The sequence below is a fragment of the Balaenoptera physalus genome, assembly GCF_965194825.1.
Source record: "Balaenoptera physalus genome assembly, chromosome: 2".
NCBI classification, from domain to species: domain Eukaryota; kingdom Metazoa; phylum Chordata; class Mammalia; order Artiodactyla; family Balaenopteridae; genus Balaenoptera; species Balaenoptera physalus.
This window is the reverse complement of record NC_138883.1, coordinates 26889109-26904988: the sequence shown is the minus strand read 5'-3', so window position 1 is coordinate 26904988 and position 15880 is coordinate 26889109. Positions and strand designations below refer to the sequence as shown.

The window sequence follows — 15880 nt, the reverse complement described above, 5'->3', positions numbered from 1 at the left end:
CAAGGGGGATTGGTTCCAGGACACCCCTGGATACAAAAATCGTCAATGCTCAAAATGGTGTGGTATTTGCATATAACCTACACACATCCTCCCGTATACTTTAAATCATGTCTGGATTACTTATGATACTTAATACAATTTAAATGCTATGTGAATAGTTGTAAATACATTGTAAATGCTATGTAAAGAGTTGCTGGAGTGTGGCAAATTAAAGGTTAGCTTTTTGAGGTTTTTTTTCAAATATTTTCAATCCGTGGTTGGTTGAATCCACAGATACAGAACCCATGGATATGGAGGGAGGATTATATGTGTGTGTATTTATGTGTGTGTGTACACATATATACATGTATACATACACACAACCTCCCCGCTCCGCGATGTTTCTTTAACAGTTCATCTTTAGGAAATTTGCAGCTCCATCCTCTGATCCAGATTCCGTCCTCTGGGGCCACACTGCAGAACCACGTATGGACAGCCCACATGTCTCGCCCAGCCCTCTTGTTGTATGGATGGGAAAACACACACACACACACACACACACACACACACACACACACACACACACACCATTTAATGTGGCTTTTGTGCCGGGTGCTGTGCTAAGCACAGTTGTCTTACTTTATCCTCAGAACACCCGCATGAGGTAGGCAGTGTTATTATTCCCACTAACAGATGAGGAAGCAAGTTCAGAAAGGCTAACTCACCTGCTCACGCTCACACAGCTAGTAAGTAGCCAGCAGGATTTGAACCCAGATGAGTCTGACCGCGGGGTCACGTTCCTGTTCTTTGCGCCTCGCCACCTTCTGTTTTGTGCCCTGGACCCCTGGCATAGTGCCTTTGCACTGGGTAGAGCCTCAGCGGGTGTTCCTGAGGGCCGTCTTGTTCCCTTGTGGGCAGAGCAGCAGGGGGTGAATGCCTGACCTCGGCCTCTCAGCCTCCCCAGCCAGCTGCCTGCAGAGCTGGCTCCGGGCAGCCGGCCTCCTGACCTGAGGGGAAGGTGAGCGTAAAGGACGCAGCCTGCCTGTCGGGACGCGAGCCAAAGCCATGCTGGTCCCGCCGTTAAAAGGCCTAATTAGGCTCATCATTAAGTTCAATTAGGCATTGGAAATGATTGTTCCTTCTAAGCCTGCCGTGCCCTCCAAGAACTGGATCCATTCCCAGGCAGCCAGCTCGGGAGCCAGTTCTCGTTATGGGTTTAGGCCATGATTCCTTCCAAGGCCGAGGGCAGAGTTGTCCGGGAGGCTCTCAGCCCAGAGCCGGGAGCTCCAGGTGCACGTGAACTGCCCTGGAGGCCATTCCTGAGCCTGTCTCCACTCACCCTCCTTCTCTAGGGCCACCCCTTCCCCATGCACGTGTTAGGAGTCGGGATATCTGCCTGTGTACTAGTCCCCCTGCCACCCACCCGCCCTGTGACCTTGGCACAGGTCATGGGAACTCTTTGGGTTGAGGTTCCCGAGGGGTTTGAACTAGATGATCTCAAAGTTCCCCTTTCAGCTGTAGGCTATCACGATTCCGGGAAATCCCAGATGTTCAAGCCCTGTATACCCAAGATTTCTTTCCACTGAGCACTGACTGGGAGAGAGAGGAGGGGAGATCCAGTGTCACCTGGGGCCGCCAGCTCAGCAACCTTGGGCTCTGTCTCTTCAGCGTTAGAACTGAGTGGTCTCAAAGGCCCCGCACAACTCAGAAAGAGTGTTTGCCCTTCTGAACTGTGCTTTCTGGATGGCTGCTTGAAATTATTCATTTTGGTCCATGAATCATGGCCTTGAAATGAAACAGTTGACAAACCCTGAGGCGGGGCAGACCTCCCAGACACAGGGGCCAGGGGAGGAGGCATGGATGTGCCCTGGTGTGTTTGGAGTGCGCAGAGCGGGGGACTGAATCCCGGGGTTTGCCTGGAGAAGTAAAGGAAGTAGATGGACAAGGTAAAGAAGGGCCCGCATGCAGGGCCTTGAATTCCAAGCGTGTGCTTTACAGTGTTGGGAACGAGGAGCCACTGACATGTTGACAGGTGTGTGACCAGTGGTGCAAGAGACACAAGATCACACCTCTTCTGCATGCTTTTTTGATGTGGCACGATCTTGGGGTATTTGCAGATACAAAATGACATCCGTTTCTCTCAGTGTAGAGGCCTCCTCTTAAGTGTTGTCTCAGCTCCACTCTGTATAGTGAGTGAGCTCTTGTCTTTCTAGGCTGGATGGAGTTGTAGAGGGGCCTGCTCAGCTTTTCCCCTGAGTTTGACACCTTTTTTTCTGGCAGATTTTGGTGATGTCACTCATCCGTTGTTGCCTGGGAATTGTTCTCCTCTTGTATCCATTTCAAATCGTTGCTTTCTCTTATGAGACTGTATATTAAGGTTACCTAATTATGATTACATTAGGTTGGTTTTTCCATAGGATATGTGTTCCTTCTTGACTAGAATGACTTCTCATTTGCCACTAGCTGTGCTGTATTAGTGAGGTTGTATTCATCTGCAAGCAGCAGAGAATCCCATTAACAGAGACCTAAATGGAAGAGGGTTCTCTCAGAAAATAGAAGGTCCAGTGCTCTGTGGTCCAGGGCTGGTGTGGCAGCTCCATCTTGACAGCAGGGACAGAACTCTTTCCATCTTCCTGCCCACCATCCTTAGCATGTGGGCCTTTGTCATGATGCTCATGTCTCGTGGTTGTATGATGGCTGCTGTACCTCCAGGCCTCACTTCTGTTTTCCAGGCAGGAAGAATGGAGGATGATATGGAGGTGAAGGTGAAGGGCTCTTTCTTAGCAAGAATTTGTCTTTTGGAGGTGAGGGGCCAGGATATGCTTTCCAGGGACTGCTGCATCTTTCTCACTGATCAGAAATATGGTGTATGCTCACCCCTCGGTGCGCAAGAGGCTAGGGAATGGAATATTTTTAGCTGGGCTCATTGCCGTCCCAAGCAAAATCAGGGTTTGAATCGAGAGGAAGGGGACATGACTTCTGGGTAGGTACCACGTTGCTTTTTCTGTGGTTGACCCCATCAGCTGAGCTACAGCAATCACTGGACGAGACTGCCCTGCTGAGACCGCCGTGTGATGTAGGGGGTCAGGTGTACTAAGGGACATAAAAACAGTCTCACCTAATTCTGGAAGCTTCTCAGATGTGAGGAACCCTTTGGAAAGGACTTGAAAGCCAGAAAAAGTTGCTTTTTAGACAGGGGTAAACAAAAGTGGCTGAAGTGAAGGAAGGGAACCGGGAGGCAGAAAAAGGGAAAGGCAGGAGATGGATAGCACAAGAGGGGTGTACAATGAGAGAGCTGGGGGGTAAGCCTGGAGGCTAAGCTAACGTGGTCGTGGAAGGCTGTGGGCAGCTGCCGCAGAGGCTCTGTGAGCTGGCCCAAATAGTTCTTGTTTGGGGGCAGGGGCGTGTAGATGGGCGGCCAGGTGGGGAGGGTACGTCTCCAGGGTAGGCTGCCGGGCATGTCGGCTGAGGGGTCCAGGCAGTTTCAGCCAGAGGCAGCAAGAATGTGCGAAGCAGGGGAACGAGGGGTCTAGAGGCAGAAAGTAGGAAGCACTGGCTGGGCACACCTGGCCAGCACCCACCTCTGGGTGGGGGTTCAGTTACAGGACTGAGGAGGAGAAAGGCAGCATCTTGAGCAAGGATTAGCGGGGCAGGGAGTAGAGACTGGAGTGAAAATAATGATAATGATGGCAGCAGCCGTGACTGTTCACCGTCACGTCCTGTGTGCCAAGCGCTGTGCTTGTAAATGCTCTGTGTGAAATAACTTATTTGATTCTAACAACAACCCGGTGAAGCAAAATGTGGTATCATCGCCAGTTTTGCGGAGTTTAAGTGACTTGCCCCAGAGCACAGAGCCAGTGAACGGTGGCCCTCTGATCTGAACCCTCTGACTTCAGAGCCCGTAGTCAGAGCCAGCTGAGCCCACGCCTTAAGTCCTCCCGGACCTGGAGAAGAGAGGGCTGAGTTCTCAGGTGCCCTCTTGGGAGGTTCACAGGCTCAGCAGGTCTGAACAGATACCCTCTTTCCAACTGCTTAGAGGGAAAGGAAGTAGAAAGGAGTCATAGTAAGGAGGAAGGAAGCAGCTGGGAGGTTAAGAGTGGGTGAACTGTCTAGGAGAGGAGAGTGAAGGGGAGGTAGAGGTTCTCCATGAAGCTGGGAGAGTGGTGGCCCGTTTTGACAGCACCTAAGAAAAGAGAAGGGAGGACCAAGGAGGAAAATGTCTTAAATTCTTTAGTAGGAAGAGAGTTTGCATTAACTTTGTTGTCTCTAGAAATGACTGAATAAGGGAAAAGGGTTTTTGCCCCCTTCCTTTCCCTCCTCCCTCCTTCCTCCCCTTTCCTCTTTGGTGTGTTTCCCCCACCATGCTGACTTTGGGATCTCCAAACCAGCACATTACAGGGATTGAAATGTTAGGGCTGGATAAACCAGCTGTGGGAAAAGGGGTGGCTTGGGAGGTGTCAGAATAGGAAATGGTATTAATGGGAACAGATGGGGATGGGGGCCAGGATCGGGAGAGGCAGGGTCAGTGTCATTCCCAGAGCTGGGGAGGGACCTGAGAGGTCATGGAGCGTGGCCCCTTCGGTTTAGAGGTGGAGAAGATGAGGGGTGGGCGGTTGAGTGGCTCAGGTATAGAATCGTTAAGAGTTAGAAAAGCCCTCAGATGTCACCTTGCCTCCCCCCCCCCCGCCCAAGGTCATACAGCTAATTAGTGTAATAGAATGTGCCTCTCGTTATGCAGCCATGCCATCCTGAAACCTTGAGAGCTGCACGCATTTATCTGAAGTTCATGAAAGGCCGTGCACTGCGCTATTTGTGCAACAGTGAGTCTGTGAGAATAAAACTCTCTTTACTGCAATCCTCCGGGACTCTCGCAGAAATGAGATGTTGATCATATGAAGCAATCTCAGTGAACAAAAAAACTTTCAGGGAAAGTTGTGTCCCCTGAGCCAGCCAGTCTGCTGAGGGGGACACGCGGCTTCGCAGAGTGAGCGGCTAAAAGCCAGCAGGGAGTGACTAGGGACGCCAGCCATTGGTGAAAATTCTCCCGACATAAACGATCTCCTTGTTCTTCCTTTGATGGATTCAGTCTCTCAAAAATAAAATGCATCTGTGAACATCATACCTGCCTCTTCCCTTTTCTTTTTAGCCCTTTACTGAGAAATAACTGAAAGCAGTTTTAATTGTAGAGGCCGCAGCCCGGGCAGACATAGGTATAAATATGCACAGGAGATAGAGCCCCACTCATAAAATCTAGGTTTTTTCTGGTCTCGTGGGTCTGCCGGTGATTTTACTTTTTGTCCCATCTACCGTCCCCACGGCTGGTTACCGGGGGCTGTGCAGGTTTCTCCTGGTTTCACAGTGGTCATTGCACAAGAGGCCATGTTTAGCAGTGCCAGGGTGTCCTTGGTTCATCCATACCCGGGAGTCCCCAGGAGGCTGCCCCACGTGATGCCCTGCCCGGCCCTGGGGGCCTCCCTCGCTGGCAGCTGGAGGGGGGCCCCTCTAACGGCAGGCACCACCTTTCCTTTGAGCAGCTTATTACTTGGGTCAGTCTCGGTGTAATCGTGGGCTTTTGGGGGACCACAGGATGTAAAAGAAGGGCAGAGAAAACAATGGGTTAGTGACTGGAGAGAAATCTTTACAGGTTCCTTTATTACAGTGAAGAAAATTCTCTCCAGGAGAAATAAAAGACCCAACCCATTCAGTGTAAATCCACTATACTTCAGTTTTTTAAAAATGGACTGAAGTAAAGGTTTTCAGAAACGCTGATAAAAATTTGCCCCCTGACTTGTGGAGCCATGATTTCGCTTGTTTTGGTCACCACCTCCTACGTCATTTCACTCTCCATCCTTATGGCCACATTTCCCAGAGACCGGCTGTGAGTCACAAAGTTACTGTCTCTCCCATCAGCTTTCAGCCCCTCTGATCATGTCAGTGGGAAAGTCTCAGTTTGCACCTAGTCTTTCCTTAACACCTTTGTAACCTTGCTAATCTACCTTTTTAACAAAGAGAGAATATGCTCAGACTTCTGGCAAATAGCAATATGTGGCTATAATAAAATAAATTTTGTGTTTTATTTAAATTCTATTGTTTTTTATAATTACCTTCTATATGGCTGGTGATGCTAAATTTCCACTGAGAATATAAAGTTTTCTTTTAAATAAATTTATTACAGTAAAAGTAAGGAATCAACTTAAAGAAATATAATCAGCTTAAAGAAAATATAAAGTAGATGCAGAAAGTACACAGTTACAGCAAAATTTGTGAAGGTAGAATTTGAAAATGGCAGACTTTTGGGAAACACTGTCTGATCGCACTTCTTCCCAGAGGCTTTTCCTCCCCATCCTTCCCCAGCAGGAGGGATAACAGAACTTCTTCCACTTAACCCTCCGTGCTGGCTTTTATATCCCAGGATATGCGGTGAGTTGCCTATTGTTCATTGCGTCCTCTCTAAATTGTCTTAGTAACTTGAAGGGAAAAAAAGGAACCCAGTGAAAATTTCTAGCCCCATAGTTCCCTCCTGATCCCTGACCAATGTCAGCGTCTGTGTTTTTGGAGTTGATACCAATGTGTAAGAGCATCTTGTTCCAGTCTGGCTGCACACCCAGCCAGCTCCGATTCCCTTCTCATTTTCAGCCACCACCTCATCTGTATTTCAGTCACACCAGCTCTCCTGCTGTTTTCTGAGCACACCTGGCCCTTTCTTGCCTCCCGTCTTTATTCAGGTTGTTTTCTCCAGCTGGACATCCTTCCTGCAGCTTTTCTGCCAGTTGCAAGCCTGCTCAATCTTTCAGTTGGCACGTCTTCTAGGAAGTCTCCCCAGATTCCCCCAACTGGAAGGGTCAGTTCTCTCTTTAGTGCTACCATGATATTTTGCTCTAACCTCTCTTGTCTTGTTAAGAGTAGGGCATAATAGAACCAGCAATAGATGAGGAATTGTTGGTTTCTAGTTCCAGCTCTGTGTCCAGCTAGCTTTGGGGCTGTAGTGAGGTTGCTTCAGCACCTCTTGGTCTCTGTTTCCTCACCTGGAAGATGCACAGGGGGGGATGGTCTTTCAGTCACTGCAGTATGTGAGTCTTCTGGAGGGATTACTGTTATCTCTATAGTGTTCCTTTCTCCAGCCAGATTGTAAAATCCTGAGCAAAAGGTCCCAAATCCCAACACCTCCCGTTTGTGCCTAATAGATAATTAGTTACCCAATAAGGTTTCTGAATAAAATAATGTTCATTTGAGATACCTAAGATCTAGAGATCTAAACTTTTCCACTTTTTAGTTTATTCATAGCATAAATATACATACATTATTATATGTTCCCATAATTATTTTTAGCTACTGAAACTGTTTCTATACATTTCGACCCTTTTTCCTCCTGATAAATGCTTCTTTAGAGTTTGAATTGGAACAAAGATGTTATTTTGAATCTGACCAGCAGGGGGCAAACTTCACCCAGGAATTGCCGTGTAAATCACTATCGCTTCAATTTGATAGGGTTTGGGAGTCTACAGATAGGATTTGAAAGTTGGTTTTCATCTTTCTACTAGACACCTTGTTTGATGATAATGCCAGCAGGAGCTAAATGTGCTCTAATATGACCTAAAACCACAAAGTGCCACAATTTGGGTGCTGGGGAGTTCTTGTTTGTCTTTAAAAGAAGGGAGAAAGTACAATACCTGCAAATACATCTGGACACTAAACATGAATGGCAAGAATTAGGAACTGAGGGGGAAAAGAGTGGGGACTTCAGCTCTCAGGAGAGATTTCAATGAGGAGAAATCTATTGGCCAAAGAAAACGTCAGTTCATGGAAAATATCTGGTTTTTAATCAGTATTATAAGTGGGGAACATCTTAGAGCAGAGGGTCCCCAGTTAAGCAGTCCACTGGCTGATGCTGAATGAACCTTGTAGCCATGATGACAATGGCAGGTTTCTCCTCTGCTCAGATTTGGGTTTCCACTGTGAAGGCTCATTTGGTGGGTCACACAATTTATAAAGTAGAGCCTCGGTGTTAGATGTGCTAGTGATGTGTTATATGATCTAGGACAAATGACCTCCCCTCTCTCAGGCCTTTGTAAAACTGACCTCAATGAGGTTTGGATGCACTTGTGAGATTTTTATTGGACATTTAAGAATTATGAGGGTAGAAAACGTCGCAAGAAAATGGTATTTTGACTGCTTTTCTTCCAGAGGAGTGATATGTTTTGAAAATATAAGGTAGCTTTGGCTTCACTTTAGCTGGTCTCTCATTTCTGCACTTCCCCTTGCTACGTGTTTATGAATTTGGCCCCTGGCTGCAGAGTTTCTTCTTTCTGTCATGGGAGCCCTGTAAGCTCCTTACTGTGGCTTTAGCTCTTCCCTCATGGGCAACAAGTTGCGCTAGTAACCATTTGTCCAAACCCTTCACATCGCTCTCTGGTTAGAGGCCGTGGCCCAGGCAGGATGGTCCAGCAGGGGACCTTCCACTAGGACATCAGGGCTCTGGATGCCCGGCACTTTGCTCTATTTTAAGCCTGTGCTGTCTTGCACCGGGGAGGTGAGTCTAGGGCCCAATATGTGCTGTGGATATTAAGAGACTTCAAGGACACTTCCCCCCATTTATCCCAGTTATGTCCCCTGCTAAAATAGGTTAACGGTGTCTAATTAACCACTGAACATTGTCATGCTGCATAAAGATAGCATCCTGGCTGTTCTTTGAGCCATGGTACTTTATCTCCATTTAGATCTCTGCAGTATTCCATTAAACTCGAGAGCAACATTTTAACTGAGATGATGTCTACATTAGGGCCGCCTTTCACCCTTCAGCACGTGACCCGTGTAGGCAGCAGCTGAGGCCTTCTGTCTGATGCAGCAGGGCGGGCCGAGGAGACTGGCTCTGCAGGCGGGGAGGGTCCTTACATTACGGTCCTTCTCTGCCACTGAGCCCCAGAGTAAGACTGAGAATCCGGGATTGGGCAGTGGTTCTGCGTGGCTGCAGGCACGGGGTGCGCCAGCGCCGTCAAGCTTGTCCTCCACTGACCAAATCATGCCCAGTGCGCGTTAGCGTGGTCTCTAAATGTCAAAGGAAAGGAAGTGCATCTGAGCAAAAGAAGTTAGAAAAAGCGAGTGCCTGGAGGAAAGGGTGACCTGGCTAGATGGGGTCTCCTTTCTCCCATGATGCGAGCTGTTGTGTTGTAAATTAACCAACATTAACTACCACGCGGTCAGGCTGACAAAGCTACAGTGCTGCTGTAAGTTGAAAGTATGTCATCTCATCATGGAAAATGTTAATTGAATTTGAAGCAGAGTCTGTAGAATGAGCCTTTCCCCCAGTGTAGAACTGCCTGCGTGCCTGTATCATGTAGGGTTTAAGAACTGGGCCTTGTATACTGGCCCGACCCCTTTCTAGGTGGGTGACCTTCGGCAAGTTACTTTACTTCTCTGAGCCCCCGTCTCCTCATCTGTAAAAGCGAGCACGTTTAAATAAGATAATGTGATAATTAAATAAGGTAACGTATAATACTATATATAGTAGTGTTATATAATAGTAACATATAAATAAGATAATATAATAACAATGCTTGACACCCAACAAACTCAGTAAGTGTTAACTGTTGTCATCAGTCATCAGTCTTCCTGTGACAAGCAATGGGGGCAGGGGCCTGGGAATGGACTCTCCCCTGAGAATCGAGGGTGGATGTGTGGAGCCCAGGCCGAGTCACCCAGTGTGGCTTGTAGAGAAGTGGGGGTGAACACCAGGAGGGGACTGGTTGAGTGCGGAACTGAAGGACTGGGCTCTGAAGGAAGGTAAGGATAAGGAGACAACGCCCTTAACCTTGAAGTCTCCACCTGTTTAAAGAACACACGGCTTCATGTGAGGCTGAGCGATCTTAGCGACTTGGCAAGCACCACACAGAGAGGGCCGTGGTTCCCCTCTTGCCAAGTCACTGACTAGGTCCGGCGCATCCCTTGCTGCAAAGCAGGAGGCCAGGGTGCCCTTACTCCGAACACCCTGTCTCCACAAGGTGGGAGGTGAGGGAGGACACTTACTCTCAGTGTCCGGAGTTAAAGCTTTGTTCTGCAAAATGGCCAAAGTAATCAGCAAGTGATGGAGTAGCTCTTGAAAAGAAACCTGGCATTTAATTAACTTTTCAAAGTGCTGGTTCAGCAACCTCTATGTTTTACATTTTGAATATTGAACAAGCATCTCTAATCGGATCTGAATTGCTTCTGGGCCCCCCCCCCCCCGGTGGAGAGCACCTGCTGAGCTTTTACGAACAACACAGAATCCTGAGTTTCAGGAGAGCCAACTCAGAGTCACTCGGGAATGGAGCCTTCAGTCTGTGAGGCCGTTTCCTTCCTCCCCTCAGCCTGTAGGTCAAGTCAGAGTTCACGAACGCTTCTGTAAGAAGAAAGCAGGCAACTCGGAAGGACAAGGCAGCAAGGCTTACATTCTGCTGCTTAGCGACAGAGAGTTCAGTCTACTCTCTGAGATGAGGTTTCGGGCACTGGTTCTCACATATGTGACTGGGCTTCATTTCTAGAAATTACTACCTCAGGGGGCCTGTGGTGAAGCCTAGCACACCGGTGTTGCAGAAGCTTCCCAGGTGTGATTCTCTTGTGCACCACTGGTTAAGAACTCCTGGTGTAAAGGATTCTCTCCAGCTTTCAATTAGCTATCTGTTGCCTCCTGTAAGTATGGAAAACCTGTGAGCACAGTAAATCCAACCAAATGTCGGGGTGACCAGGGGACATCTAAAAATCAGCGGGTGTCTGCTTTTGAAAGGGCTTGGGGCAGTGGGTTTGGGAGATAAGGATTCTCGTTTCAGCCTCGTCACTAACCAGCTCTGTGGTGTGGACAAAGCACACAGAGCTTTGGTGGATTGGTGCCCACTGTCCCAATCTATCGGTATATATAAAATGGTGCTCCTGAAGCCTGCTTTGCCTCTTTTCCAGAGCTGATGTTGATAGGCATGAAAGTCTCTGAAGGCTCCCCAAAAGTGCTCTATCTCTGTACAGTGGTCTCGCCAGTATTATAATTGTCAGGTGCCCAAACCCTCTAACGGCCACTTCTGGGGAAAGAGGCACGTGGGCCACGGGGGGCGGTAAGAGACCAGAAGCCCAGGGTGGAGCTGGCCACAGCTCTGCAGTCCTCCTGCCACAGGTCTGGGCCAGCTCACACCGTTTCCCCGGAAGTGTGTGATGACCCAGAACCTGCAGTCCTCTCCCTCAGCCTCCACCCACCTACACAGTCTGTGGGAGGCGGGGCTTTAGCCCACATCCTTCTTGGGTTACCTACCCTGCTGGGCAATGATAGACCACCAGGTTTTCATTATTTTTTAACCTGTCACCAGCAATTTAAAAATGTGCTCTGCATCGTGACTGGGTATATCTGTATATAAAACTGAAAAAAATTTTATGTAACATTTATCCTTACTATTTGCAGTACACTCTCTTCACTGTTCTTTGCTATTGAAAAAAAAAAAAAAAAGACAAAAAAGAAAGGCTGGTGGTGATCCTCTAAATTGATTTCATGGCTCACTAATTGTTCATGACCTGTGGTTTGAAAATCCTTATGCTAGATTCCATGTCACTGCATGGCCTGAGGTGCGTTTGGGCACTAGGCAGGTAAAGTAAATCTGTGGAGTGGGGTGTTATTTCAAAATAGCACGTTAAATTATATCACTGAGATACATAGACAAGTTATTTGCATATTCACAGTTCTATAAAGAAATGTACTCTCTACCTGCTCTCCTAAAGCATGCTTCCCACTTCCTTTTGCTTTCTCACTTTTGGTAGCTGCAGAGCTACAGGAAACACTTCACTAGCCTCTTAACTTCTGTAAGAAAAGCAGCAGTGCAGGTTCAGCGGTAAAGAGCTAGTAGGGACCCCCAGGTGCCAGGAGGGTGGGAGCTCAGGCTTGGAGGGGGTGGGGCACAGCCCAGCTTCCCTGAGTTTTTCCTTGTGGGAATGCAGGCCCAGTGTGGCCAGGGTTTGTATTTGAAGAATTCAGAAATCCGGATTTTTTTGTACAAAATCTCCCAATCTGGACAACAAATTCATGTTAAAACAGAAAAAAATTAAACCAAACCAAAATAAGCAGCGGTGTGGTGCAGCCCAAACTTATCTGCAAGCTAGGTACAGCCCAGAAGTGGCCGGCTGTTTCAAAGGCAGTGTTTCCTGATGTTTCTCCAGGGCCCCGCCCAAGTTCCCACTAGGCTTTCCATCTCCCAAGCGGAAGGCTCTCCCAGAACCTGCTCTTTCTAGCAGACGGACAGACAGACGGACAGAACGCCCCCTGGGGCATCCCTGCCCTCCATCCTTGAGGGCTGTCGCTTGTTCTTGCTCCTTCCCTGCTGGATGAAATGAGAGGCTGCGGGAGGATCCTGGGCTCCCCCTAGGGTGAGAGGGAGCAGGACGTGGGCTCAGCGGCAATTATGCTGAATATGGACCTCAGCCCCTGTTCGGATGATGAGTGGATAAATGGCAATTAATCAGCCTTCCCCCGGAAGAGTAGGTTATCATTATTGTTTCCTTCAGACAAAATCACCGCTCCTTTTGCCCCGGCACATGGCTTAGGAAGGCAAGATTCTGTCGTAACTCCTGAGGGTAGTCAGAGAGGGAGCTGCCCCTTCTGTACAGCAGGAAGGCGCTGGCCTAGGCTGCCCAGCCTCTCGAATCCCGTTATTCTTCTCTGACCCCCGTTTCCATCCAAGCTCTTCTGCCGCTAGTGACATATGACTGGCTCATTCGGACAGTGGGTTCAGAGTTCAGCCTCACCAGGACAGTTAGAGGCAGTGGTCCCTGGGAACTCAAGCCAGGAGCAGAGCCTCCCCTCCACACAGACAGAAGGCGGCCGTGCTGGCGGCGGGGGCCCGGGCGGGTGCTGCATTCAGGATTCCTTTGACTTTGACTTAGAACAGGTCATAAACCTGGGTCATCTGACATCACCACGGTGGGGATGCCCTGGGTACCCGATGCAGTTTACCTTTGTGCCCCACCTGCTGCCCTGAAGGTCCCACCCGCCCCCCTACCCCTAGTTGCTCCGTCTCTTCAGTCAGCCCTTTAAGAGTCAAAAACTGCAGCCTAGGAGGTCCCCTCAGAGTTGTTCCATACTGTTCTTCCAACTTTACCTACCTATTCACTTCCCCCTCCCTGACTTCAGCCAAAATTAATCCTTTCTTCCCTCCTTCCTTCCTTCCTTCCCTCCCTCCTTCCCTCCTTCCCGCCTTCCTTCCCTCCTTCTCTCCTTCCTTCCCTCCTACCCTCCTTGCCGCCTTCCTTCCCTCCTTCCCACCTTCCTTCCCTCCTTCCCTCCCTCCTTCCCTCCTTACCTTCTTCCTTCCTTCCCTCCTTCCCTCCTTCCTTCCCTCCTTCCCGCCTTCCTTCCCTCCTTCCCTCCTTCCTTCCTTCCCTCCTTCCTTCCCTCCTTCCCTCCTTCTCTCCTTCCTTCCCTCCTTCCCTCCTTCTTGCCTTCCTTCCCTCCTTCCTTCCCTCCTTCCTTCCCTCCTTCCCTCCTTCCTTCCTTCCCTCCTTCCCTCCTTCCTTCCTTCCCTCCTTCCTGCCTTCCTTCCCTCCTTCCCTCCTTCCCTCCTTCCCTCCTTCCCTCCCTCCTTCCCTCCTTCCCTCCTTCTTGCCTTCCTTCCCTCCTTCCCTCCTTCCCTCCTTCTCTCCTTCCTTCCTTCCTTCCCTCCTTCTTGCCTTCCTTCCCTCCTTCCTTCCTTCCCTCCTTCCTTCCCTCCTTCCCTCCTTCCTTCCTTCCCTCCTTCCTTCCTTCCCTACTTCCTGCCTTCCTTCCCTCCTTCCCTCCTTCCTTCCTTCCCTCCTTCCCTCCCACCTTCCCTCCTTCCCTCCTTCCCTCCTTCCTTCCCTCCTTCCTTCCCTCCTTCCTTCCTTCCCTCCCTCCCTCCCTTCTTTTACTCTGTCTCTTTCTTAACAACGCAGTTATAGTCTAACTTTCATGGGAAGTAATCTATTTAGACTTAGGTTTATGATTTTACCCTTTGGGGATTATTTGCCTTTTGTGGAAAGTGCTGGTTGGCCCCCATGCAGCTCTTACTGGGATGCCTTCTCGGCCTCCTGCCGGCCATTATGATGCTGCCACCACCCTTTGCCCTTGATCATCATGGTGATTGATTTCTGACTTAAAAGAATTCATAGAAAACAAATACTCTGTTATCACAGAAATTTTCACACATACGGGAAAGTTATCTCCGTGTAACCCACACCCAACTTTAAAAATCTTCAGCGTTTAGCCAATCTCATTTAGAAGACTTAAGATCAGTGTTTCTCAGAGTATCAGTAGTGACCCGCTTGGATTAGAATTACTGGGAATTTGTTTAAGATGCATGTTCCTGGGCTCCCCCCCAAGACCAACTGATCCAGAAATCTGTCGTTGCTGGGCCCAGCAATCTGCACGTCTGACAAGCTTCCCAGATGGTTCTTACGCACGTTCGGGTTGGGGAAGCAGGGCCTCACATAGCGTCTGTGTGCGAACAGACTTCCTGCTCGTGGAAGGTCTTACTTGCCCACCATCACTCACAGGGCCTTCCGGTCCTTCACGTGGAGGAGACAGAAAGTCAGGCCTGAACTGAGCGGCTAGTTTGCCCCCTTTTGCTCGCGGGAAGCTACACGTGTTAGCACAGCAGCTTCAAATGAGACCCAAGGCCTCAGTCCTAAGCAAGTGCTCTGTAAATTGGTCAGTTAACTGTTGAAAGGAAGGCACCATGTCATCTATACCCTTTTGAGTTTTGAGCTTCTCACTCAACTTGCACTTAAGCTCAACAATTTAATTTGGAGTCATGCTGAAATAAGGCCGTAAGAAGGCATTACTGTAATTTTCTTACATTGGTTGTGGGCCTTGGTCTATAAAGAGGAATCCAGACAAATAAAGCACTTGGGTTATGCTAATTTGCTCCCACTTTTGAAACCCCCCTCCAGCATGCCATGTCAGTGCCGGAGACTAGAGGGTTCTCATAAACCTTGTCTCTCTTTTTTCCAGGTCAGGAAGGAGGGCTTCTGAAGAAATAGAAGAGTATGTGTCCAGTATTCTTACAACATCCTGTGGTGACCATAGTCAACAGTGCGGTCTGGGTGGTCCTCATCTATTCAGCCTTTATTGAACACAGCATTCAAAGACAGACAGCAGGAAGCTGCCCATGGGCTGGGGCTGGAGTTAGGAACACTAGTCAAGGGTTCGGTTAATGCTGCTTCCTCAGCTGAAGGGCTGGACTCTGGCATTGATGCCCATGTCATACCTCCCACCGCATGGTTTTTAGAATTGTATGTTCAGGTATCAAGAGTACTGACCCATGGGTTCTGCTTTATTGATGCAGATGGGCAGAAGCAACTCCAGCCTTCTAAACCTAGCCTTCTCCTAAGACTTATATCAAAAAGAAAGAAGGAAGGTTTCTAGGTAAAGATGGAATGTGAAGGTAGGGCCACAGATCTCATACCTGCGGGGTGGGTGGAGCATCCTATCTCGGTCGGTGTGATGTTGCCTGTGGGATGGAGCACCGCGTGGCTTGTGCGGCCGTACATGGCATACCAGCTGCCAAATCAAGTGTGACCAAGTTGGTGGAGGGGAGTGGGTCCAGAAGCATTTTCATCTAGGAGAAAGAATGGAAGCAATAACAGTACAGGGTTTTCACTTTCTGCTTTCCTTTCCTTCTTTTTGGGGGCAGTCACCGCCTCAGACAGCAGAGCCTGGATGGACCAGATGATGGAGGAGGTAAGATGCCCTTGGGGAAGTCAGAAGGGCTTCCAGAGACGTCCCAGAGCATTTCCTGAGCTACAGTTAAGGCGCCATTTGCTACAGGCTTACTGGAAACATACCCTGTGGCCTCATCCTAGCCATTTGTTTTGCATCTCTGCGCCTTGCTAAGTGCTACTGTCCCTGCCTAGAATACCCCACCTTCTTCTTTATCCA

The 15880-nt window shown here is 49.0% G+C and overlaps 1 protein-coding gene across 3 annotated transcripts in view; it reads left to right on the top strand.

Moving 5' to 3' along the window:
- The window catches only part of IFT43 (intraflagellar transport 43), a 98344-nt gene that overhangs the window by 54276 nt on the left and 28188 nt on the right, over positions 1–15880 (top strand). For all 3 annotated transcript variants that reach the window (XM_082451898.1, XM_082451897.1, XM_082451899.1), the window contains exons 4-5: positions 14954–14986; positions 15636–15682. In XM_082451898.1, coding sequence (XP_082308024.1) covers positions 14954–14986; positions 15636–15682 — 80 coding nt within the window. The remainder of the gene's footprint in view (positions 1–14953; positions 14987–15635; positions 15683–15880) is intronic.